This window comes from Ammospiza nelsoni, chromosome 3, assembly GCF_027579445.1.
Source record: "Ammospiza nelsoni isolate bAmmNel1 chromosome 3, bAmmNel1.pri, whole genome shotgun sequence".
NCBI lineage: Eukaryota > Metazoa > Chordata > Aves > Passeriformes > Passerellidae > Ammospiza > Ammospiza nelsoni.
Window position 1 is genome coordinate 19,776,593 of NC_080635.1, and position 26,509 is coordinate 19,803,101.

The window sequence follows — 26,509 nt, forward strand, 5'->3', positions numbered from 1 at the left end:
CTTCCACAGAACACAGGTTGCTAAGAACAAATAAATCACTTGGTTATTTTTAACCACCCTTTTTATTAAGCTGAAAAGTGATATACACAAGTAGTGTATATATATATATATTTATATATATATACACACACACATATAAGGTTCCCCAAAAATACATGATACCTCCTGCTCAGGCTGGGGCTTAAGCATCTGCTTCTACAGGTTCCAGTTAGCAGACCTGCTGCTTCAGCCACTTGGGAGCAGCTTTTGCATAGGCATTTTGTCTTCACGTGCTCCCCTTTCCAGCAGCAAGGACTTGGAGGCACCGTGGGCAGGGAGTGCTTGAGGACTCGGCTGTGTATCTCCTGCAGCGAGGGCATTTTGCTTTGGCAATGGGTTGGGCTATAACTTTGTATGAAGATTGTTCACAGATGTCACCACCTATCAAAGAAAGTGGAACTGCTGAGAGAGAGGCTGGAGCTGTAGGTAAGACTCAAGCCATGCACAACCCTGTGTTGTAGTGCAGGAGTCTGTCTGGAATGGTTTTCTTACCTTCCAAGTTAATCAGAAAGGTCCCTTTTATGATGTTTGCATCTGAAGGTATTTCTTTGGGGAACTCGCTCAGCAGGGTTGTCTGGGAAGCCATCATTATCTCATTTAGCTGGGAAACACTGGAAGTTTCTTCAGCCTGCAGTGCCTGGGGGACAGAGAGCTTTCAGACTTGGAACTTGGTTTTGTTTCTTAGCAACATCCAGTCTAGAAAATAAATGCTGAGCTGTGGCTCCTAATGGAGTGGATGGTTTGAACCAAGAGTCTGATTTACTCCTGCTAGGAGGAGGGGGAGAGACTTGAACTGCAGTGGCCAAGAGAAAGGTGCCTGAGGGCCAAGCAGCTGCCCATAAGCCAGGGACAGGGACAGCAGCATCCCACCTTGGGATGCTGCATTAGAACATTGCCAGCAGGGTAAAGGGGGTCCTCCTCCAAGAAATCAAAGCTGACTTTTTATTGTGAGGGTGGTCAAATACTGGCACAGGCAGCCCAGAGAGCTGGCAGGATCTCCATCCTCAGAACTATCCAAAACCCAATGGACAGAGGCCTGAGCAAGGAGCTGTGCTGTACAGGCTCCAGCAGTGCCTTCCACCTGAACCGTTCTGTGAGTGGTAAGTACAAAACAGAAGAAAGTTTTCACACAGGCAACACTACTCTTAGTTGCATTTTTTTACCTCCATTAATTCAAACAGCAATCCAGGCTCAATTACAATGATGACTTCATATTCCAAAGAGTTCTTGCCAGAGATGGATCCAAGGAAGGACTCTCTCATTGCACATGCACCTTCTATTGCTTCCTCAATGCCAGGCTTCTTCCATGCTGAGCTTGCATTAATCCAGCCAGTACGAAACACACCCTCTGAGGCTTGAAAGCAAAACAAAGCAATTCTTATTTTAGTCTATTTGGGTGTTTATGAAATGAATAAAAAAGAATGGCATATTTCTGTAATTGCATTCCTTATAGCTGTGCAGTTAAACAGTGCACTAAAGGAATTGCTTAGCAGTGGGTATGTGCTTTACCTTTCTTGTAAGGGATGTACTGAAACACCTCCTCTGCCAAGTGGGGCAGGATGGGTGCAAAGGAGCGGATGATGATGTCCAGAGCCTCTGCCAGCACGGTTTGACACGAACGACGCTTAGGATCCTTGGCTTCTTCGCAGTAGAGCCTGCAAGATAGCAGGGAAAGCTGGAAGGTTGTTGCTATGTTCATGTTTCTGCTCAAGAGCCACGCTTCTGGGACTGCCAGTGGATATGCAGAAGTCTGACACCCCCAGCCTTTGTAAGGAAAGCTTTTCTGGAGTGCCCTTTCCTAGGAAAGCACAGTGAGCTGCAGACAGACCATCCGCATCTGCAGCCACAGGAAAGGAGTTTGTCATGGGAAAGGAGATCTCTAAATGGTAATTGGGGGAGAGAGAATCTGTCCTTAGGGAGCTGGGCCTGCAGCTGTCACCCTTTGGTTCATCTGTAAACCTCAGCATTAGGGCGTCTTTTCCCCCCACTCCTCCTTTACTCATGTTCTGGCAACTACAGATCAGTAGAACCTCCTCCCCTCCTACCCCATGAAATAGGCCTTGCACATTTACACAAGTATCAGTCACAGCCTTACGATTCTTTCACTGATCTAAAAAACCAGATAAATAGGCTGAGTTGCACAGCTAACTGCTAAAAGCCCTTCTGCTGTCTTCCCAAATTCAGATGCACATCCTTTCTGGGTAAAAATATAGATCCAAGACTCTGTCTTTAAATATTTATTTGGTTTTAAATGTGCTCGTTTGATGACCTTTTAAAGTGTTTAGTACCACCAGTGGACAGAAGAGAGCACAACAATGACAGCCACTCAGCTGAATGCACTGAGAGGTCCTTGGAGATACCTGTGTTCACCAGCATTCATGAGGAACCTTATTACCTCCATCTCAGATCCATTCCTTTCTTTTTTCCCTTTCAAAGGCAGCAGGAAGGAACTCACCTGTCCTTGATCATGCTGAAATAGAAGTTAGACAAGCTTCTGGAACAGAATGATTGCAGCAGTCGAACAACTTTGCTATAATCATATTGTTTGTAAGCTTCTGTAACCTGGGAGAGGGAGGTAAGAACAGTGCATTGGTTTGCATCACACACCGCCTGATAAACTAAACTTACAGGAAATGGAATGAGTGGCAAAAGGTCTGGCAGAAACTTTAAAAGGTTGTTGGAGGGGAAAAAAAGTTAAGTCAGTTAACAGTTAGGCCAAAGAAATAATTTCCATTCAAGTCTGAGTGGAAAGAAAAGGGGAAACCCCAGAAACCTTGCCCATGGTTTCAGCAAAATGGTTCTGAGTGACAGAAATGTCAAAGTTCTGTACAACAGCAAATTTCCAAAGCTCTAGTTTTTGGGTTTGTTTTTTTTTAATATCTAACTATTTTTAAAGACTTCTAATTTGAGCCCTTAGGCAGTGAGTGGGAAAATCTGGTTGATGTCCAAGTTAAGAATGTAAAAAGTCTTCCTCAAAAACTGAGATGGCCTTAAAGGAGCGTGCATTGCATTGAAGGATCCTTTGTGGTTGTAATGTGCCTGCTTGACACACACATTTCACTCACACATCCAAAGAAAATAAAGCCAATGGAAAACATTGCACACGTGTTCATCTAAACACAATTCCCCTTACCTTGCTGCCATATTCGTGCAGTAAATGCAGCATGTATTGATCCACTATGTACATCTCTGCAGGGGGGATGGAATCTGTCTCTGGGTTGAAGCCCTCCACATTTCCCAGCATGAAGCGTAGAGTGTTCCGGAGCTAGAACAACCCAGAGCAATTAAACATTATTAGCCTTCACTTTCGATTAAACACAAAATGCTCATGTTCCATCACTAGCTAAAATTGACTGCTTTTCAAAATGATTGTGTGAATAGTTACAAAGGCATCATAAAGAACACAGGGCAAAAGGACCTACAGAAAAATAACAACTGGCTGTTTTCACAAAGCACAAAGCTGTGAAATGAGTCTTTTCTCAGCACACTTTACTATTTGACCCACAGGTGTAAAAAACAGTAGTACCTCCCTAAATAAGCTTGGAAAAGTTTTCTTTAGGCTAAAGACTGGAAAACTTTGCAAGCAAGACACAGAGAACCTGTTGTTGGGATGAATAGTGTTGGCAGTGGTGGCTCTTACCTTGTTGATGTCATCTCTGGCAGCACTGAGCACCAGAGGCCCAATCATCACCTCCGTGAAAACATTGGATTCCGCCACCCACCAGCGGAGAACATCGGCACCATATGGAGGATCCTTGGTGTGATCCTGAGGACAGACAGGAAAGCACAGAGCCATAGAATAGCTCCAGCTGAAAGGGATCCATTGGGATCCAGTCCAACTCCTGTTCCATCCGGGACTACCTATAATTTTATGTGCCCAGAGGTTACTGTGCTTGGAGGCTTCCCCTTCTTTTAGTAACCCACACCTGCAGTGCTCTGTGTACAGGCAGTGCTAGAACCCAGGTAAGCTGAGAGAAACTCATCTGCAGCCTTAATTCCTCTGAATGCTTCTCATTAAAACAGCCATGTTAGTATCTAAAACTACAGAAGTTTTTCTTCCCCTTCAGACTGTTTTCAACTCTGAAAACGGCTTTTCTCCTTTGTGAAAGCATAGGAACAATTGTGTGTTTTAATTAATCAGATAAGCAAGTCATGCAAGGATTGATTCTTTTGTCTAGTGAGTTGCAAAATCTGCTCAGCAGCCTCAGAAACAGCACCAGTGGGACTGGGGAGGGAGGGAAATTCAGAGCATATGAATGCACTGCAGTGCAACCTCCCTGACCAGGGAATGAAGTTTCCAGAGTCAATAAGAGCCTGAGAGGAGACAGATTGCTGGGGTGCAGTTGCTACATCTGACTGCTCCACTGCCATACTTGGTAAACTTCAGTCAGTCTCCCAGCAGAGTTTCATTATTTTAATTTTTTTGTTTGTTTTTATTATTCCTCTTCTCCATTACTCCATCAACACTGGTAAAAAGGAACCATCCTACACCCTCCAAATAATTTTCTTTTCTCTTAGTAGAGAATGAAGGTGAGGGGTTTTCTTGCACTACAGTAGAAGCAGCAGAAGTCAAGGTTTTCAGACCAGCCAAATGGAACTGCAGTATAGCCAAAGAAGAGCCTGACACAGTTCTGCCACAAGACAGCAGAATCTGGCAGTGAAAGGTTTTAAGTGGCAGTTCTGAGAAACTCAGAAGCTTGACCTACTTCGCCTCCATTGATGACGACATCAGGGTCAACCACGTTGCCAACAGACTTGGACATCTTCTCCCCTTTCTCACCAACAGTAAAGCCATGAACCACCAGAGTCCTGCAGGAAAGATTTTAGTGAAAACAAAACCCAGGGGAAAATCTATGCTAAGAATTGATTTCTAATGAGGATATTCTTAAGTCAGTGCACACAGAAACCCTGTTTAGGTGAGCCTGAGGCTCCATCCCGAGTTCAACCAGCCATGAATATATCCTGTACTACCATCCATGGAGAGCAAACAACTTTATTTTCCTCATTTAATTTTGTTCTGTAAGATTGTTTAGATATCTAAGGCATGAGTATTTCAGATTAAATAAAGACTAAAGCGTTATTTACTTTTTAAGCCAATACATTTCCCAAAATTGCACAGCCTCCTTGCAGCTGAGCCACATTCCCCTTCCCTATGCTCTCCATCTTCCAGGAGGTAAATGGTGTGCCACCGCTCCAGCAGAACACAAGCACACAGCTATTCCCAATTCCCTACAGCCTAATGTTGAATTCACAAGTCAGTGATCTTGGGAGATTTGCACATTGCACTTCCCAAAGAATTTCTTTAATTGTGGGAGTGGGAGAGATAGCAAAAAGCCCCTTGTATCTGATAATTCCTAAATTACTAAGAATGAAAACATTATTAGAATTATGATAGAAAACAACAGTAAATGAATTACAATCTACTATGAGAAAACCTTTATACTGAAAATATAAGAACACAAAAATTGGTACTGGTTTGGTTTCTCTTGTTTATACACTACTGTGCACATTTCCAAAAGCCCAATATTCTATAAATGGACTAGAAATATATTTGCAATCCACACACTTACTTGTATGGTGCCTTTTTCCTTGCTGCTACACTGGTTAAGAGAGAGGACTGAAACCAACCTCCCAGCTGGTCTTTTCCTTCAAGGTATGTATCCGCTCTCTGATCTGCACCTTTAAAAACCAGAACGTTTTATTTGAGATATCAGACCTTGTATCTTAAAACAATTAACACACAAAATCTCTGAAAATTATTAGTAACATTTATCTTGCTTTTTAAACCCAGTAAGTAAGTTACTTTTCTTAAATGATGTGTGGTTACTTAACCATGATACAAGGGATTCATTAGTATTGCAATTTTTAAAAGAATCCAAAACCTGCCACACTCCAGAATTTAACAAATCAGCTCGCTCTCTCCTGAACTAAATAGCAAAATTATGAAAAAAAAAATCATGCTCAGATTGCTTCACAGAAGTCATCAGAATACTTTTCAAGTGCTCCTAAACAAACTGCAATAGCCAAGAAAAGTTCACATACTTTGGAATTAATAAAAATCTATGCCACCATCTGAAGCGTTCCCAGTTGGAATGACTCAAGGCACAGAGGTAAGGTGCCCAACCAGCCCATGAAAGGCATTTACAGAGGAGAGCAGGTAGCTTTGGCAGTGACCACAGCTCTCCTGTGACAGAATTTACATTTTTGGTCACTGATGTTCCAGGAAGATTAAAAACTTTGGGAATGAGTTAGGACAATGTGGGAAACAAGAAAGCCTGTTGGGGATAGAGGCATCTGGAAAAGCCTGGCTTGGGAAGGCTGAGTAGAAATATTATTCCCTGTAAATACACACATAGAACAAAAGAGGAATGGTAGGGAAGAGCAAGTGCAGCTAATGAGTACTTTAGAGGAAAATTGGGCTACAAGGCAGGCAGGATATTAGCCTGACTGCACATTAAAAGCAGAAGAGCTAAGCCAGCTACTCCACAGGGTTGAGAGAGGACAGCACAGTTTAAATGGCTTTACTGGTGGAATTCAGTCGCTGCAGAAAAAGGTACAAACTTGTTGACTCAAGAAGTCCCTCCTTGTCCTAAGCAATCCTAGACAGGTCACCAGAGTGAGAACAGAGTAATGTGAACACAGCAGAACATGCAAGTCAAAGCCTACAAAGGTGCAAAACCATACACATATTTGTCAGGAGTTTAGTTTTGATTCTGATGGTGTTGCTTTCTCAGTATTCAGACAGAAGTTTCTCTACTCAATTTTTATTCACTATCTCCTCTTTTCCTCTTCCTACGACCCCTGAGACAATGCTTCTTTCTGCCGCTGACACACTTGATTTATTTGTTTAACTTAATGGAAGTTTCAATATTAGATCCATCCTGCAATAAAGGGAAGTTCAACATTACAAAGGTCAAGGCCACACAGTTCCAGGTAGCACAGGAAAAATGTGTGGGTGGATATCATGGTTTTTACACATCGGTTCATTCAGTCAAGGAAATCTACAAAGAGTCTGGGGTTTAGAAGTACAGTAAGTAAGGAGCAACCTTTGTATTAAGAGACTGCAAAAATACTTGTGAGGACTAGATAAAAAAAAAAAGAATATTTGTGGTAAGGAAGACAGTAACATTAGAAAATCTGTAACACATTTGTTACTTACAACTAGTTTATGAGCCACTGGTTTTAGAGAAGTGAGCTTTTCATGGAAATGCCAGTAGTTAGAACTTGGAGGAGAGAAGAATTTCAACAAACAACTGATTACAAACAGCAAAGTGGATTGGGCTTTTCTGACAGGAACTAGTACATCTGGCAAGCTGGCTACTGGTGCTTGCAAAGTTAACAGAGGCTTGAACGTTTTATCTGTAAAATACAAACATGGGGTTTGCATATACAAAACCTGCCTTATAAGTAGCTCCCCTTCCTCAGTTTTGTTAAAATTGTGATTGTTATATAAAAATTAGTTACAACAGTGCTCACTTTTTTTTTTAATAAATGGAGAAGTATGTCCAACAACCCCAAAGAGACTTTTCTGTTTATTTTAACTGAGGTATAGTACATAGGTCGTTAAAGAGAATTACAATTTATGATCCTTCTGGTTTGGATTTCAAGATTCCATATCTTTGATCTTACAGACTTTGACTTTTAGATTAAACATAATGTGTTTTAATGCCAGGAATGAACCAGCTAAGATAAATTCAAGCCTCTCAGTCAGCACAAAAGTTTAAACACTTAGATAGGCAAGCTGTAAAATAATCACATTCATTCAGTTAAAAATTAGCCAATAAGATAGGGAAAAAAGTTATGATGTTGAAAACTACCATCGTTGCAATACCCACAAAACTGTGGGTAAAAAGCTGTGTGACTTTCACCAGTGGCAAATCACATCACAATAAAGTCCAGTGTACATTTTTATATGAAATATTTTTAAAAATAATAATCTCAAAGTTGTAGTGAAGATGGCACTCTGCCCATGAGGAAAATGTTGGAGAATTTTAAGACATTTTAAGAAATCTCTTAAATGGATGCTCCATAAGGAGCTACTGAAATGAGCTCTGTCAGAAGACTGAACTTCAAAGCAAAAGAACAACAGAACAAGTGCTGGGCACCACAGCATTAAGTATTTAAAATTAGCACATGCTTTTGAACAAAATTTTGCTTTTACCACACTTTCTTTTTGGAAGCAGTGTATTAACACTCTTCTACCTCACAGCAGCATTGTGAAAATGCAGTTATCTGTGTCTGAAGCATGTGTAGCAAGAAACAAACAGGATGAGAGGGCACAACAATAAACTGTTCAGTGAAAACAGTGTTAGGCAAACAGAGCATTAAGAAAGCAAACAGCATCCCCAGGAAATTTTAGGGAATTTCACAGAACGTTGCACTTGTGGATCTGCTCTCAGTGATGCCAGTGAGTGGTGTTTATTTCACACAGTCTACTTGTAGCTGTACAATTTTGGGTTTGTGACTACAAATCTAGTAGCCAAATCTCCGATTTTAGTGTGTAAGTTGCAGCTGCCCCACTGCTGACATGGAATGGTTTGGTTAATCTGTCATTTAGCTACAAGTGGTACTTTAGGCACACCCAGGCTGGAAAAAGGAAGCCAACCATAATTTAATGGAACAAGAGTAACTTTAGGCTATGTCCATCAGAAATAGGCCCAGTCCCTGGAAGGAGATGCAGTAGGACAAGCATTAGAAATAGGACTGTGCAAGGGCAAAAGGTAATGCAACCTATGATTTACACCACTGGACTTGGCTGTCACTGAGCAATTCCTTTATCCTCATTCAGCAGAATCTCTCATCTTGCCCCTCTTCACCCCCTTCCCAACCTGCTTTTTTTTTGCTGACAGCAATCTGTGTGGCCATGAGCCAAAGGGATTCATTTTGTAACAGCTGCACCTCCTTTAGTGAGCTTGGACACAGCTGGGGCAAATGCACTGAAAACTCAGGCCAAGTTCTGAGTCACAGAGACGCTGAAGAGAAGGAATTATTTTTACAAGACTGGAACTGACAGGGAGATCTGTAAATCTGTTATTCCTGCTAGTTACTAACAGATCATTGACTTAGAATTTTCAATAACTTGAGTTCAGGAAGAGTGAAACAAACATTAGTCTCAGTTTTAGTCATCTTTTATATCCTGTAGTAGCCTGAAAGTAACTCGTGTTGTGAAAGAACCTCTGCCACCAACACTGACAGAAGGCAGCAACAACCTCTGCTATCACTCATCTCCTACCACAAAATTAGTTCTTCACATAATGACATTCTCTAAGCAATCTTGGATTTCTCCAAGAATTCCATCTTTTTTCCTCCAAGAGTACTTTGGAAAACAACCCCACCCATTGGTCTATCTGTAAGCCTTACTTATTATCACTGACATTGGAAGAAGTTCTGCAAAAAGCTTTAAAAACTGGAGCACATTTCGGAAATAGATGACAAAACTCTTAATTCAACAACGTCTCTTGCAAAGTTTCATGAAAGGTGAGTTAAACCAGTAATTTGATATGAATCACAGACTGTACTTCACTTCTGGCAGTGGCTGGAAGCCTCAGTTACACAGAGAAAAGGTAATGCAATTTTTGTGTCATTCTGGAAAATAAATGGGGTTAGGAGGTTACACTGCTGGTTAGCCAGTGCCCAGCTTTGACAGCAGTGGGGCCACTCCAGTTATGTCACACAGCAGAAGATGATGCCTTACACACACCAAGCTCCAGCAAATTTCATTAAGAGAGAGGACTAGGTAGAAAAGAGCAGCTTGTAGTAGTTCCATGAAAGAAGTCTGTATTGTGATGACCCAAACATTTATTAGACACTACAGAATCCATATGGGAGCTTTACACAGATTAACAACGAATCCAGAGCCGTGATTCTGCTATTCCTTATGAAAAGTTACCTCCTTTACAAAGGATTAGAGGACTGAGGTGTTCAGCTCTTTAACAATGCAAGTTTGTAACTGCATAAAATACCACTACTTTGTTACAACTTTCAAAATCAAACCAGAACATTTTTAAAGAGCATAAACCTCAATATATGTAAAAATATTCTAGAAAACTAATGTTTGCTGATGGTACATGGTTGCCTGAACATGTTGCTAAGAAATAAAACTCTGGTACTAACGTGTTTTATAATTCAGCAAGATTGTTATCATGCAATTGTGTACAGAGGGTTTAAAGTCCAACAGACTTGATGTATGGCACCAGACTCCTCCTTTAGAAAAGACTCCTGACTTTGCACTATCCTTCAGGCAAACAGTGTGTATTTTACATCTTTTTATACAAATATCTATCTGCTACCTACTGAGTAGCAACTACTGGCAGTAGGAGCCATAAATAGCATATAGCAAGTATAAATATTTTAAGCCACAATATACTGCTTTAGTTACTGAAAGTAATGAGAAGTGAGAAAGCACACCTACACTTTTAAATGATAAAACTTAGATTCAGCAGCTGATCTCAGTCTTTGCTATTTGTCTGTGCTATTTGCTTCAAATAGCACAGACAAGCACAGACTGAAATTTGTTAACTAAAAACAATTTAGGAGTACCAAGTAGCAGCAAAGTACCTTGGCTGTCTGTGCCATGAGACTTTTCCACTCAAAGCAAGTATGAGGTGATCAGCAGTTACACAGTACACAACGTGTCAGAATCATTAGAGCAGCATATTAGAAAAACCTCAACTTTAATTGTGGTGAAAATGAGTTTGCCAACATGAAATCCTTATCTTTACAAGCAAAAGCAGCTTTAAAAGTCACAGACAGCCCGCTGATGGCATAATCTGCCTCAGTTGTGCTGACACCAACAGTGTCACACAGAACAGTTACATTTTGCTCTCCAAGTATTTTAAAATAAGGATCAACATAGGGATTCTTTACCTTCCAAAACATGAGCCCAGGAAGTTCCACTGTCAAACCAAATGTCTAGGACATCCTGTCCCTTGACATAATCCGAAACATCATGACCACCAGCCTAGAGAACAAGTGAGAGAACAATTATTAAATAAGGCAAATAGAATACTCTACATCATCAATGCTTTTCAAAGCTAGAAATAAAGCAAATTTTGTTTCTGGACCAGTTTTGTACAGGTTCTGTTACCAACTTTGTGAGTGAACACAAAATAATGGAGGTAATTTTTGACAAGAGTTTTCACATGGAAACTCAAGGTAGGGCAAGGAAAAATTACAAAGAAAATCTCAAATGGCACAGTAACACTACAGCTTTGTGGTAGCTTAAGTACACAATTGTTAAAGAACAATAAAAAGTTAGGAAGAACTAAGTAAAAATTCTAATCCATCTTAATGACCAAGACCTAATACATATTTGGGCTCATAATTTGGTTAATTAGGATGTCACTTTCCTCCTAATCTAAGAGGAGGATGGAGATTTCTGCCCTGAATTAACAGCACAAATCCAATTGTGTGTGTGTTCTGCCCCACTCAGATCTCACTTTTTGAACATTCCTTTCACAATGAGGGTACAAGACTGCAGAGGATCATGGGAATAAACAAAATTTTTCTATTCTTTCCCATCACTCAACTGTCTTGAGCACCTGCTGTACCTGAAGTCAGAAGTTTACCTTTGCTACAGCCTCTTTTGACAAGAGTTGTTCAATAGGGAGGGCCCACCATGCATCTGTTCCTTGCTGCTCCACTATTTTGATCATATCTGTGATGGTTTCACTGGGTTAGGAGGAAAAAAGGGGTTTATGAATGGAGGAGTTAATCACACCTTTCCCCAAGCATCCCAGACCCAAAGCAGTGAGAGAAGCTGATACACAGACCAAGCTACTAGAACCTGTGATTTTCCAGCTTCTAATCCATACAAAACTTGACAGAGCTTACTGCCTGCATTGAATACTTTCTGGCTTTGCCTTCCAAGATGGGAGGATTTGTACAACATGCAAAAACCCACATGGATTCCAAACATCTTCTTCTGCAAATACCTCATAATTGGGGCACTCAGAAAAGATGCCAGCAGCTTGAAAACTTCTAAAATCCATTTTATTTGCTATTTATTGACCTTGAATTTAAAGAAACTACACAAGTATTTCCCCTCAAAATATCTGCTCTTTTTAACAACAGGTTTATTTTTCCTACTGGATACAGAGACTTTGAGAACTCATGTGGAAAGGAGGAGTGAGGAAATGACAGCTTCTCAAGTAGCACATACACACACACACACATATACATATATATACACTATACATATATATATATATATACATCTTAAGCTTCCAGTTGCCTGAATTTCCCAAAATTAGCAATATATATTATAAATTGTAATAAATATAAATATTTTAATCCAAATAATGTAAGAAACTGAAAATTCTGCACCCATAGAGGATGATAATAAACCACTCAATATACACTCTGAAGGCAATCTATGAGTCCATATCATATAGCACCAGCTAGGACAAAGGTCCTGAAAATAAACAGATATTATGGAAATAAGAAAAACTGAAAAGTTAACTAAGCATTTTTTCTGATCTGAACAGAGAAGGCAACCTCAAGGTGTGCAATTCTGTGCACTACTTATGACACATTCAATCCTTGGCCCTAATAGGTAAGGCTATGGGGAATTGATTTTTAATATTGCTTAATACCAAGTCTAGACATAAATTAAAGTATCTTAAAAAACCAAAGAGGAACCTCACATACTTTGTCTAGCTGATTCACAGACCACTTGCTAAAGAGGTGATTTTTAAGACATCTGCTGTATTTAAGGAGTACAACAGATCATCCCAACCTGCCAAGCTCAAACTAAACCTGCTGTGTTACCCAGGACACCAGAGATTTATTCATAAACCAAGAAATGAAGATTTAATCAGTTAACTAATTTCTTGACACAGTATTGCAAAAGGGGGAAAAGTAAAATAATTATCTGGCATAATTTTCTTAAAAACATGCAAGGCAGATGATCTTCTTCAGTCTTCACTCAGTTTTGTGTTTGGTTTTCAGCACAGTATTTTACTGCACTGTTAATAAGCTGAGCTACATCACTAAAACATTGAATGGACTCTTACACTCAGGGTTTAAGCATGAAAACATGTTCTCCAGGAAGCTGTAGAACAAATTACTTCAGTTCATGACATGAGGTGCAATGGCGAGAAGAAAATCCAGTTTTGCTCTTGACTGCTCCAATTGCCATGACAGAATATCAATTTTATATCAATCAATCACTCATCAATTAATCAATTCACTTCTCAAAACAAATTCCCTGTAGAACATCTCAGCAGATTGTCTACAGGGAGAGGCCATTAAGCAGCAATACTCACACATGGCCATCCCTGTGGCACCACCACCATTCTGCCCCTTTCAAACCAGCCCAGGCATCATTCACCTTCCATTTTAATGTAGGGCACAATTTATGGCTTTGTAATTTCTCTTGCTAAAACAACACTGAGCAGCTCCACTTGTGAACAGTACCACTTCTTTACAGAAATATTTGCACAGAGGCCTATTTGTCTGTCTATACTTCCAGTTTTGAGTGTTACTTCTCCAAGATAAAAGCTAACAACAACCCCAGTACAGGTACAATTCCTGGCAGGTAGCTGATGTGCAACCCTTATGTCTTGCCTCCTTTACCCTAAATCTCCAAATTCAGAAAGCTCACAGGAAACACAAAAATGAAATTTGCCTCAGCCTGGACTAAACTATTCCTCTGAATTTGTCTTCTGTAGGATGAGTACCTTCCACTGACAAAGCTGGATTTACACCCTGACCTTTAGTGATGACACTGCAGCACCCAGGAACATTTTAGAAAAAGCAATACACAATATTATTTTTTACTCTTTGCCAATAGAATTTTCCACCTTGGATTCTTCTCAAATACACTATCAGTGTATTTTTAAAGACAGTTATAGATAAACAGTTGTCTTCACCTGAAGACTGGAAGAGGTCTCTCCACAGTTCAATGCCTTCTTCTAACTGGCTGAGTCTTACCCATAGAACTCACCAGCAGAAGACAAGAGTAGCTAAATTAAAAAGAGGATGATTTACCCTAAAACATGTTTATTATCATGTAAAAGATATGTGTATGTTGAGTGATTCATGCAAGAAGTAATTCAGTGCTCAGCTACTAGCTCTGGCCTCAATGAGAGCCAGAAAAATTCTCTGAACAGGAATCACACCCACAACTAGTACAGAAAAGCTACCAGCACATCCTGTAAAGCAGAAAATTTAAACAGGAACTAAGCCTGTCTTCCACATAGTTTTTTCATATTGCAAACACACTTCTGTGGAGGGACATAAACTCCAGTGATGAATTAATTTCAACCTATACATTTTAAAATATTCAACAGGTATTTCACAATATCAATATTTGGAGGGATTTATAAAAGATGATAAATCCAGCTATAGATCAAAATTAACAGTTATCTTGGACAGCATATAAAAATATTCTCTTAATAAAATATTTTTTCCTTTCCATCAGAGGTGGGGGAGGGGAGAGAGAAGAAGGAAATAAACCTTTGCTATTACTGTCCCTTCGGAAAGCATAATAAAATGCCTGCCTTCATTTACAGTAAGCATTGCCAATGTCACACAAGACTTGTGTAGCCTTGCAGATACCCCATTCCCACAAAACATACCATGAGCTAACCTTTTATCAAGTATATTGCCATGCAATGCAACGATTACACTATTAATTTATGAAGAGCAGATTTTTTTAAAGATATTTTTGTTACACAAGAACCAACAGGTACAATTATGCTACAGATAAAAGTTTTCAGATAAGTAAAAGAAGGTCAGATTTGTGTTATCAATTACTTACAAGAAACAAGGAGTCAAGGACTGTGAAGTCAATTTTTTATTGACCAATATTCTCAAAATTCTAGCATAGTTTCAAATCATGTTTAAAAAGACCCCAATATTTTAGCAGTGCATGTTTCTTTCACTATACAGTGTTTCCCTAGGGAATATAAGTGAACTTTAACAAACAAACATTTTATAAAAGGAGGTAGTTTAGATGAAAGACTTCCAGGGTACCTTTTCAACAAATCTTTTTTACTCCTACAGTTTAAAAAATACAAGTCAAACAAACCAAGCCCCTGTACCTATCTCTGCTCTTCTTGCAGGATCCTTATGATAAACTTGACTTCAAGGAGAAACAACTTTATTTAAAGTATCTGCATTATAAGGAGCAGGACTTTTGCAAAGTACTTTTCTGTAAGGTGCAAGTGAAAACCACCTTGCTCAAATAACTACTCATCACTTTATAATCTGCAGCCTTCAAGGTGAGCATGATAATTCCCGAGTGAGCCATAAAGGCATTGTAAAACTTTGCCCTTTATTCAGGGGCTATCTGGAAGAACTTGCATTACGTGTCCCTGCTACGCTCTGACACCCCTACGGCAATTCACGCTACCACGGCTCCAGCCAATCACCCGGGAGCCAGGTATTGATTATGCTGCACACTTATTTAATCTGTTAACAGAAATTAGCCAGCATTAAGATACAGGCAGGAGCAGAAGAACACAGAGCCTGATGTTCTCTCCATCTCCTTTCCAACAGCAGCAGAGAGGGAAAGTTATCTTCTGCTTTACAAGAATGTCGATACTACAGCTGTAAGTACTATGGGGATGGTAAGCTGCTACTAATTGCAATTCACTGAAATGTCTTCTTATTTTAAAAAACAAATTAGAGCACAGGACAGACCTCCTTCAAAACCATGTCGGGTTTTTTTTTCAGAAATTTGATATATGTGTTAATCAAAGTCACAGGGATATGGACAAAGGCATTAGAATGATCTTTGCATTACTATTATTTATTACCAATATCTGAACAGTGAGTTTGTAAAGCAGTTATTGCATGAGGTCAGATTAAAGTTTGTATTACCTGTGCTGAGCTACTACTGTAAACACGATTCTTGTATTTTAGTTTTGGAGCTTTTTCTTCTTTTCCATGAGTTACAGAGCTTCCTAGATGGAGAATGTTTTCTCTTGAAATCTGTTAAATTTTGAAAGCTGTCACACAGCATAAGCATCTATTTGTGCATGTACTCTATATTACTTTTAAACTCTTTTTTCTCCATTTGTCTAGAAAAATCCCACAGAATCTCACCTCTGTATTCTTACTGAAAATGGCAATAATGAAAAAGTGCTCTCTCTTTTCTCTCTCCTATAAGGAATTTTTAATAATTTTTACACTCCTAGTCACAATATGATGCAGCATACTCTGCATATAAGAATTTAAACATCATTGGTATATTAAATTTCTAACCATAGATGACAATATAATTGAATCAAATATCTTTTAGGGTTATAGGGGGGCCACAGCAGCAAGGAGACTCATGGAGATTCTGCATTGAACATCACAAACTACCTCTTGGCTAGAAAGACTGGATTGCTGGTGTGGCAAAAACACTGTTAGAGAAAGCAGCTCCACCTTGAAAGAAGGGCTTTCAGCGCCTTTTCATGGGACAAATTCAGGGACAACTCTCAGAGGCAAACAGCAGTTTATTTTAGGGACTTTTTTTTTGTTTTTATAAGTCTTTTTACAGGCGATACATGAACAAGATCACTCAAGATCGACCACTGGTGCTCTCATATGTAACAGCAACTCCATGTGGACTACACTGACTTCCAGTGGAGATGCTGTTACTTTTGATAGCCACTCACAAACTCCACAGCAGCTGCTACTGAAAGGTTGTTCATCCAGCATTCAAGTTAAAAACAGCTCATGTTTTGAAATGCAAGTTATTTACTGGTGTTTTAACAATATTAATTAATCATACCAAGTATGAAACTTCCACATTAAAAAGTATGTCAGCAACCTGTTGTAATATGATTTTCAAAATGATTATGCAAATGTAACAAAACAGGCTTAGCTGCAGTTTTCAATAAGAACTGGTGTCCAGGAAAATGACCTATGAATTGACAGACTGTCTTCTGCATTTGCCTGTCACTTCTATAGGCCAATATTCTGTGCACTTCTACTCCAGTTACAGAAGTCTCCTACAGTTAACTTTACAAATATATAATTTTTAGAATATTTAATGACTGCTTTACAATTTCCTTTGAAAATTCTACCAAGAGTAAGTAAAGTTAGAAGTAAAGAGTACTGGCTATAAATGAACATCTGAACCTGTCAGTCAAATGAAATAAATCTCTTTTCAAGCATAGTGAATATGTCTGTTTTTTTCCTAAATGCCTCTCTATTCCCCAGATCAATTCTGCCCAAACATGCCATGCTGTCCCTTCGTTCACTCCCCTATAATTCTTGCTGCTGGGCCAACACCTACACACAGAGGTGGAGGTGTTAAGCTGTGGCAGAGTTTACCACATTAAAATGCTGTGATTGCCACATTTTGCACAGTTTTGGGAATAACCTCACACAGCTTCAGCACTCACAAAAGGCAGGGGCTTTAATACAGGTCATGGCCTTTCAAAGTGATTTTACTACAACCTAAGGAGCTTTCAAATGCTTTCTGTCCTAGCTCCTCAGTGTTCAGAAGGAGCTCCTGCTTCATGGTGCCCCTGAGTTTTGAGTGCCAACTGCTGGACTGGTTTCCATTACACTTTTTTGCTTGTAAAACTATATATTTAACCATTTTTAAGCAACACACACACTCTCAAGGCTACTCTTCAACCAGAAAAAAAGAATTCCTCTGAGATAGTAGCTTTTTATAGAGACACACACCTGCTTTTTTGCAGGTAAAGTAGTTTTATGTCCCACAAATCCTCCACCCATTTATTTCCTGATGTGTGTCAGCATTATTCAGGCACTCTAAACGACATTGTGGCTACTGTGGTCTTTTCTCACAGTTATTGCCTACAGTGAGAGAGCCAAAGTACATCTCTCTGCACACCTACACACCCAGTCACACCAGGTGAAGTTAAGGACTACCTGTCTAAAGTCCATTCCCTGCTCTCCACACCCTGAGCCTCACCTACTACTGTCTACTATCTACTGCTTGTGTGCTCAGCACAGCCTCTGGAAAACATGCTAGACTCCTGCAGTACATTTACTCAACACCAGAATAAAAAACAAGTTCTGCAATGGTATTCAAGTTCAGCTGTAAAAACTTACAAATTTTCACAAAAGGTTGTAAGGTTAAGGTGTACAAAACTGAGTTACACCAGCATATCTCAAAGCAGAAAAAAATTATGGAACTAATTCAATGAATGTGGAACTCCACAATACTCTTTTTATGAAATCACTCCTAGAGAGCATACACAACTGAAAACCTTTGTTCCCCAAAGAAGTAAAAGCAGAACTGTGTTACTCCTTACAGGAAAGAAAAGGAACATATTTGGTTCTAGCAGTTTGTTTGTAAAACAAACTTTCCTTGTTTTAAAGCATAGTTTGTATTTCCTCCGCATTATGTTGTCTGTAATTCCTGAAATGCAGTGTTTGCAATATCTGGATACTATTAACCAAAAGATGGCAGAATCAGACTAGCATCTGAAGATCTAGACATACCAACCATATAGCTAAGGGTCAGTTATGCCTGAGGCTGCTCTTTAAAACCACTCCAATTTTGTTTTGAAACAAAATGCACTTATTTATTCTGCAACCAGTGTGGTTAAGCCATTTCAGATCTCACTGTCACTTAACTGCAAAATGCTATTTTGACACAGTACCTGGACTATTTAATGTACAGTGGTACAATTACAGTTGCCATCTATTTTAACCACAATCTGCATTTCACTGCTTGCTTAAATGGAAAGGCCAGTCATGACTGTCAGCTCACTGAAGATGAGGGATGAAAACAGCAATTAATCTCAAGAGCAGTTTGCAGGTAACTTAAGTATGTAAGTAAATTGATTCCTATTATTTATGTGTAATTCACTTCCAGCCACAAGCTTTTTATTGTTTTAACTTAAATCTAAATTAGATCTGCAAATAAACAACTACAAGTAAAAGCATGTATTCCTACTTGAAATAATAAGAAGTTTTATAATATCACTAACTGTAGCACAACAGACAGTGCTTCTTCTGTCACTTTGCAGTGTCTAAGGCTAGGCAGGTACCTGTTTATCAAGCATTCTCCTGTGCTCTTCTGGTAAAAAGCAGGAATTGGGACGCCCCAGCATCTTTGCCGTGATATGCACCAGAATGTCCTTCTGTCCAGCATCTCCAGCATCCTGTTCATTGCAGATGTAGGGATCACTTTCACTTTTTTCAGCACATCCTATGAAGGAGACAGTGAACTGTTGAACATGCTTCAGCTTTCCCACCAATAATGTTTATGCTGCCAGTAAAATATGGTACAGATCTACTCTCCCATTCCCAGTATCAAACAACACATTCTCAGGCAACTGCCCGCTGCTCTTCAGTAACTTATTTGAACACTGCATATACTGTGTATTTCCCAACCAAACCCCAGTTCTCTGATTCACTAGCAGACAGACCCTAAAAATGAGTTTAAAATGGCATCACTGAATCTGAAGTTTAAAAGCTGACTGTATCTTGTTCTGTTGTCTACTTTGAAAACCCACCTTGACACAAACTGTCTGTAGAGGGCTACCACTCACTCCCAGCCCTGCTGAGTAACCACTGTGTTTTCATCCATTCTAGATAAAGATGGAGTATATACCTCATGCCTTAATTAGAATAAAATCACTGCTACCCTAAGGTGCTGGCCTGAATCTTCTGTATGGATCTACATAACTTCAAAGAGCAAACGACCCCAAGCTTTAAAGCTAGGACTGTGACAAAATTAACAGGGCAGCAAACAGATATCTGACCACATAAGACTAGCCTAACAAAAAAAAGGTAATTTTAACAGTGATTAAATTGTCTTTTCTAATTTAATTCCTTGAAACATCATCTTTTAAAAAATATTTTAGGAAAAAAACCATCAGTAGCTCTAAGAGACTTCTGCATCTGTAAATAAAATGAGCAAATATACCAGTCAGTGCAGCGACCCTGGATTATCAACATTGACAAAAGAATTGACAACATATTTCACTTCAACAAGTAATTAATGCTTTTCAACTACTGCTCATAAACTCTAGAGAAGATAATATTCTGGAGAGAGTTACAGCAAGATTTTTTTGTTGATTCCAAGTAGCATCAGTTGTCTTCAAGTGTCTCATAAGAAAGAAAAATTACCTGTGCTGCAGCCTTCACATCTGCTGTGTTTACAAACCACTGTTTGCTGGCACGAATAATAATTGGTTTTTTTGTCCTCCAGTCATAGGGGTAACTATGCACATATTTCTCCTCCTTTAACAAACTCCCAGCTGCTTGAAGCATCTTAATGACTGAGAGAAAAAATGAGGCAAGATTAAATTTCAGTTTGAACGTATGGCTGCTGTTAACCTCAACTTAGTCCTTTTCATAATCAACACTTAGCAGGAAATGCCAAAATATGGCCAGTTTATACAAACTCTCAAAATATACCTGCAGGACTGTAAGTGATGAAGTAACAAATGGTCAAACACCAAATACTCACCAGCTTCATTCCCTTCTTCAAGGACATTCTTGCTTTTAAGTTCAGGACCTGCTGCTTCTGTGAAATACCCATTTTCATCCACAAGGCAATCCTGAAAATAAATAAATTATTCATGTCAATAAAATATCATGTGGCATTTTATTATCATTTTGGTATTCAAAAGTGAGTTAAATACTCTACTGGGTGACTCCTTTTCTGATGAATAACAAAACATTTAAGTACACTTCAGATTTAGTGAACTGCAGTTTAGTAATTTACCAAGTAAGTGAATTTCAGGTGTCAGAAGAAACGAGCACCAATGCATTTGCACACATGCTACAACTATTACACAGCACAGTCACTGGTATTTTAGTGACTTTTCAAATAAACAATGCAAAATAAAAGCAAACCTAACCCTCTCCATGCCCCATATCCTGAATCTTCACTCCCATCAATCACAAACTGGCTATGCATAAACGAGCTGTATTTACATATGTGTTTAAAACAAGCTTTGCTGAAAAAAAAAGTAACAATGACCTACATAACTGGTGACTTACTGATCTGCATGTAAAAGACAATTCTGAGTAGTGAGAGTCAATATCTGAGAAACATTCTCTGTGTTCTCCTTTAAAAAACAAAACCACATAAAGAGCAGAAAAATCTGATTCTAACACCTCCCTGTAAGTTTTAATTAGCAGAAGGAAACTTCATTCTTTTATTCTGTACACATTTCCTTAAGGTTAGTCTTGCATTCCTGCAGGCCATTAGTGATACTCACACTTCTGTGAATGCTTCAGAATATTTTCAAGCTTTATGCACAAATTAAAACAAATAATTTTGGTGTCACACAGTCAATCAGTTGCAGGAAATCAAGGGCAACAGCTGAAAAGATAAAGTACCGTGGGCAGCTGATGGTGGGAAGCTACGCTGTAATCTTCCATACCATGAGCTGGGGCTGTGTGAACTAATCCTGTCCCTTTTGTCATTGTCACATGATTTGCAGGTAACAGGGGAGAGACTCTGCCAGGAATGGTGGGATGAGCACAAGAACCATCTGCCAAATCTGCACCTGAAAAATACAAACAGAAGATAAAATAAACACAACTCACACGTTCAACTTCTTCTATCAGAGAGCAGAAAAAAAACAAGTGGTTAAAAAAAACCAGAAGAAATGTTATTATTAAAGCCTTGCTGCAAGTCACGAATCACAGAGATTAAGGAATGTGCCATATGACAAAATGTGCACAGAATGATTTTCTCCTAGAAGGAACATGATTAAGAACTGCCATCACAAAGTTATGTACACAAATACAGAAAAGTAACAAATACAATTAATTACTGAATATATGGGAAGTTAAAAACAACAGGTTTCAATATAAAATTTCTTTTTTAACAAGATCCAACTCTATTACTCTTGGATGTTATGTGTAAATAGTATGAAGAAAAAGTTGGAAGTGTGATTCAAAAAGGTGGAAGCTGTGAGAAAAAACACCCTCAGTAATTTCATCATTAGGTAAAACAAGACTTCCTCTGAAAGAGAAGGCATGGAAAGACACCAAAAACAATAAAGAAAAAAGAAAATAAAAAGTCATAGAAACAGAATCCTCACCTCCTTTACAAATGCATATTTCCAGCACTGAATCACTGAAGGAGGCAAATGAATAAAGCTCACAAATGACACACCAAATCCCAACTCATGACACTGAATCCCAAGCCTGCCTGTTAAGAAATGCCACTATGCAGTTTATTAGGGTGCCAACTCAACTGCTTTAGTTTGTCCAGATAGACAACAGCCACCTACAGTACCTCACCAGTCATGCTTGTAACTAGTCCCCTCTTGTCATCAACAATGGATGGAAAGACAAACTGCAGTGTAATTAAGATTTTGATACTGAACAGACTACATGTGGACTTACACTCTACACCTCATTTTTCCATACATGATGCCATGAATTTTAAAAATTCATTTGAAATCTATGGATAATAATTTGAGCTACAATACACCAACAGTAAACCTGACAGACTCCTCCTCCTTGTATTATTTTAGTGAAGCATATTCTCAAATTACAAACACATTTAAATGAAGCAGTATTCAGACACCTACAAGCAGATCTCTAAGCAATTTAACAATTATAAAACCTACCTTTACACGTTGATACAACTTCAAACTGTGTGTCCAGAACAGCAGCTGTAGATTCAACTCTATCTGCAGCAAGGATGAAGTGCTGTCCAGTTGTTGTACATTTTACAATTGAGTATCTGCAATGCAAATGTGAATTTATGATACTAAATAATTACAAACACAACAAAGCTACCAATTTGTGAAATTCTTCATCTCTAAAAGACAGACAAGTATGCTTTACATGTCCAATTCACTCACAAATCTCAAAATTCAAGATAACCTTGAAGAAGAAATAAGAAATTAAGAAGAAGAAATAATTTAATAAAAATTTAGGCAGAAATTAATATATTAGTAGATATAGAATAAAGCTTACAATTGCAACACTTAAAACAAAAAACCCCAACAATACCCAAAAAATATGCCTTAAGTAAACTGTAATGACAGCCCAGAATGTTTTAATTTTGCTGCTAAATACCAGTAGGGACTAACAGACAACTGAAGCAAGTGGATGACACCTACGCTGAGTCAGGCATGTAACAAACTGCTTGATTGGCTGGCACAGTCCAAGGCTGCGTGGTCCAGACTAGCACACTAGCAGGAGATGATCCATCTACAGATGGAAATTAGGAGTACTTTAATCACAGATATAACAAAAATCAAAGCTGTGAGTCTCTAAAGCCACAGAGAAGTCGTACCTATCACAGAAGTCAGCTTAGGTGGCAACTTCAGCAGCGGAAATTTCATGTACACAGAGCGACTGATGTGCTGCTCGTTGTACTCCAGTTCTGCCTCAGCCAAGGCTGTTCTGGTACACATCAAACACAAGTTACATGCTGCAACATCAAAAGCTACTGGCATCCTTGCTAAAATTATGAAGACAAAATAGTAAGTTGATTCTTACTTTGTCGAAGGGGACCAGAACACAGGTTTATAGTCCCGGTAAATTAAACCCTAGAGAGGATAGTGAGGGGAAAAAAAGAAAGTTAGGAGAAACAAAACTCATGAAAAATCAATACAGACTTCCATAGAAGTTCAATATACCTTATCATACATCTTGTAGAAGACTCTCAGCTGGTTTGCTTCGTACTTTGGATCAAATGTAAGGTAGCAGTTGGCCCAATCTGCCATTACACCCCAACGAATGAAGGCGGATTTTTGTTTCTCAATTGCTCTTTCTGCAAATGCTCTGGCTGAAAGGAATGGCTCCATTAAACACATGGTTTAGCACACTAAGATCAATAAAATATCACTTAAAATGCACTATTGATTTTTTAGTAAAGCCAGAGCTGAATGTAGTGAACCTATGCCCTAACCATTATGGTTCAAAATACATACATTTCAGATTGGTTGTTACAAAAAATGACTGCAAAGAGTAAACAGGCTTGGCGCTTTTTCACTAACACAGGAATATTAAGCACATGTCCTTAGACTACAAACTTTCTTTTTAAGAAAGGGGGGAAAAATATACTTTGTTAGGAAGAAAAATTTCTCAAAATAAGTTCTCAACATAAAACCAATAAGAGTGAAAGTTAACTCTCTCTGTTTATGCTTATTCAAAATTTTCTAAGTAACATACATCTGAAAATAAGTTAGTCCATTTCATTATCACAATTTCAAATTAAAGAAATTTCAATTGCTCATTACAAAAATCTTTGCAGCTGAATGATGATGCCTTTCAACCCATATTGTATTTGAAATTATTTCTTCAAAACAGTTTCCATGTAATACACACTTTCTCCGAAAGGGTCCCCCCTATAGTTTTAGAGGATTGTTAAAAAGTCAACAAATACATTCCTACTTGTGATACTGAGCTAAGCTGTCCTGAAAGAGCCTGACTTCTACATGCATCTTTTCAGTTCCTAATCAAATTCAGCCTTCAAAAACCAAAAGGATGCTTATCTGATAAATTGCAGCTTCCTGCCACTATACAGTTAATCCAAGCAGACATCCAAATCCCCTGCCCTCCTTTTGTTTTTTTTAAACTGCGGGTCAATGCTCTGCATGCCCATTACCGCAACAAATTAAGCTTGTGTGAAATTATCCCATTTCATCAGACTCCAGCCTGCTCTACCTGCTTGCCAAATACACCCAGTGATCATAGAAAATGTCACCAACAGCTAAGAGAAAAGGCCACAGTGAAGTCTAAAAGCCTTCATTTACCTCTCTGCCGAATTTCCATCGGTGAAAGATTTTCAGCTCCTTTGACTTCTGACAGTGCCTTCAACTCAATTGGCAGCCCATGGCAGTCCCACCCTGGCACATAATGCACTTTATAACCTCTCATCACATGGAATCGATTGGTGATGTCTTTCAGAATCTGAAAAGCCAAAGGGCCTGTTATCACTTTAGCTCCCCCTTATGGAACAGCCACATTTGTAATTAAGCTCCTCCTGTTTAAGAAATACCATTATCAAAAACTGCAGGATAAATTTATATTTAAGACCACAGAAGCTCTGGGTGCCCCATCCTTGGAAGTGTTCAAGGCCAGTTCAGATGAGGCTTTGAGCAACCTGGTGTAGTGGAAGATGTCCCTGCCCATGGCAGAGGGTCTGGAACTAAATAATCTTTAGGGTCCTTTCCAACCCAAACCACTCTGTGATCCAAAGACTCTGCATTTTTTTTTCTTGCTTATCATTTTATACATTGGCAGAACCTTAGAGGACCTCTGAATCAAGGACTTCACAACCAGTGTAACTGAGAGATGCAGCTTATAAACTCGCAAGACTTGAAGTGAACAAATCTGACTTACTCTCTTTTTTAAAACACTGAGCTGGACCTACAGCACTGGCCTAGAGCACATTACTGCAGCCCAAGCTCTGGCACTGGGACTGTGAGAAGCTGTGGGTGACAGCTCACGATTTGAGTCTTTCAAACTTGATGGTCAGCGCAATGCTGTGAATCTCAAGGCTGAATCAAAAAGAACACCGAGCATTCAGTACATGGTATTTATGTTGGGGTATAGTATCTATGTCAACATGGCAAAATATGGCATCCACATAATCATACTATTGCTTTTTAAAAGCCCCAACGACCAAAATCGCAAACATTTTAAAGTGCTATTGATTTAAATGGGAATGGAGAACACAGGGCACATGACGGCACGTTTTTTACCACTTCACAAGAATAAAGTATGAACAAGTAAGTATTTACTTTGTTTAATGCATGGCCAACATGAGCGTCTCCATTGGCATAGGGTGGTCCATCATGTAAACAAAATTCCTGTTTTGTCTTCCTTTGCCTTTGCCATGAGTACAGTTCCGAAAAACCACATTTCTGTAGAAACAACAAGAAAAAGACCAAAACTATCACAACTCTCTGTACCCTCAAAACGTCTGGATGTAAAATTTACAACAAAAGCAGGCAGGCAAACAAATACAGTTTTCTAAGTCCGCAAGAGAAGACATTAGTGGGTTTTAAGTACGAAAAAGGCCAAAGAGGGTGAAATATTAGGCCTGAGATTATAATCCTAGCACTGCACTACCCGGACGGTCATTACTCTCCTCCAAAACAAACTGCATAAAAGTTATGACTATCCAAACCAAAAATATCTCAAGAGCTCGAGCTTTTCTAAAAACGAGCCCGGACTCGCCAGAAGTTCTCCCTGCGCGGCGGGACCGAACACAAACCCCGGCGGCCACCCCCGCCCTCCCGCCGGCCGGGGCTCGCCGCGCCCGGGGCAGCCCCGCTCCTCCCGGGGGAACCGGCCCGGCCCCGGCCGCACCTCCTGCGTCTTCAGCTCCGTCTCGGGCTGCAGCCGCCCCGGGAGCTGCGCGGGGAAGCGGCTGCGCGGCAGCAGCACCGTGTCCCGGTACCGGGAGTCTTCCCGGCTCTCGGCCGCGGCCTCCGAGCCGGCGGAGCGCGCCCAGCCCCGGGCGGCCCCGGCCCGGGCCCGCGCCAGCGCCGGCGCCCGCCAGGCCCGCAGCATCCTCACGGGCTGCAGCCGCGCTTCCGCCGGCGCGACGGGCCGCGGCAAGGGACAC

At 39.6% G+C, this 26,509-nt stretch overlaps 1 protein-coding gene across 1 annotated transcript; it reads right to left on the reverse strand.

Moving 5' to 3' along the window:
• Positions 1-43: 43 nt before the first annotated feature.
• IARS2 (isoleucyl-tRNA synthetase 2, mitochondrial) lies at positions 44-26,465 on the reverse strand. Its single transcript, XM_059467870.1, has 23 exons — positions 26,251-26,465; positions 25,680-25,802; positions 24,690-24,846; positions 23,571-23,719; positions 23,431-23,480; positions 23,225-23,334; positions 23,049-23,139; positions 22,551-22,666; positions 21,307-21,476; positions 20,429-20,519; positions 20,086-20,237; positions 19,002-19,162; positions 11,607-11,709; positions 10,906-10,999; positions 5,610-5,718; positions 4,746-4,848; positions 3,680-3,805; positions 3,173-3,304; positions 2,495-2,601; positions 1,549-1,694; positions 1,203-1,393; positions 532-676; positions 44-420 (listed from the first exon to the last, which is right to left on the reverse strand). The coding sequence occupies exons 1-23, from the start codon at positions 26,452-26,454 to the stop codon at positions 266-268; spliced, it is 2,985 nt and encodes a 994-aa protein (XP_059323853.1). The 5' UTR covers positions 26,455-26,465; the 3' UTR covers positions 44-265.
• Between the last annotated feature and the right edge of the window lie 44 nt (positions 26,466-26,509).

Coding starts and splice junctions, on each gene's coding strand:
- IARS2 (XM_059467870.1), bottom strand. CDS start 26,454: ATGCTGCGGGCCTGGCGGGCGCCGGCGCTGGCGCGGGCCCGGGCCGGG. Junction 23,481..23,570: donor TCTACAAGATGTATGATAAG/GTATATTGAACT, acceptor TATCCTCTCTAG/GGTTTAATTTACCGGGACTA. Junction 2,602..3,172: donor TGCACGAATATGGCAGCAAG/GTAAGGGGAATT, acceptor TCCCTCTCCCAG/GTTACAGAAGCTTACAAACA.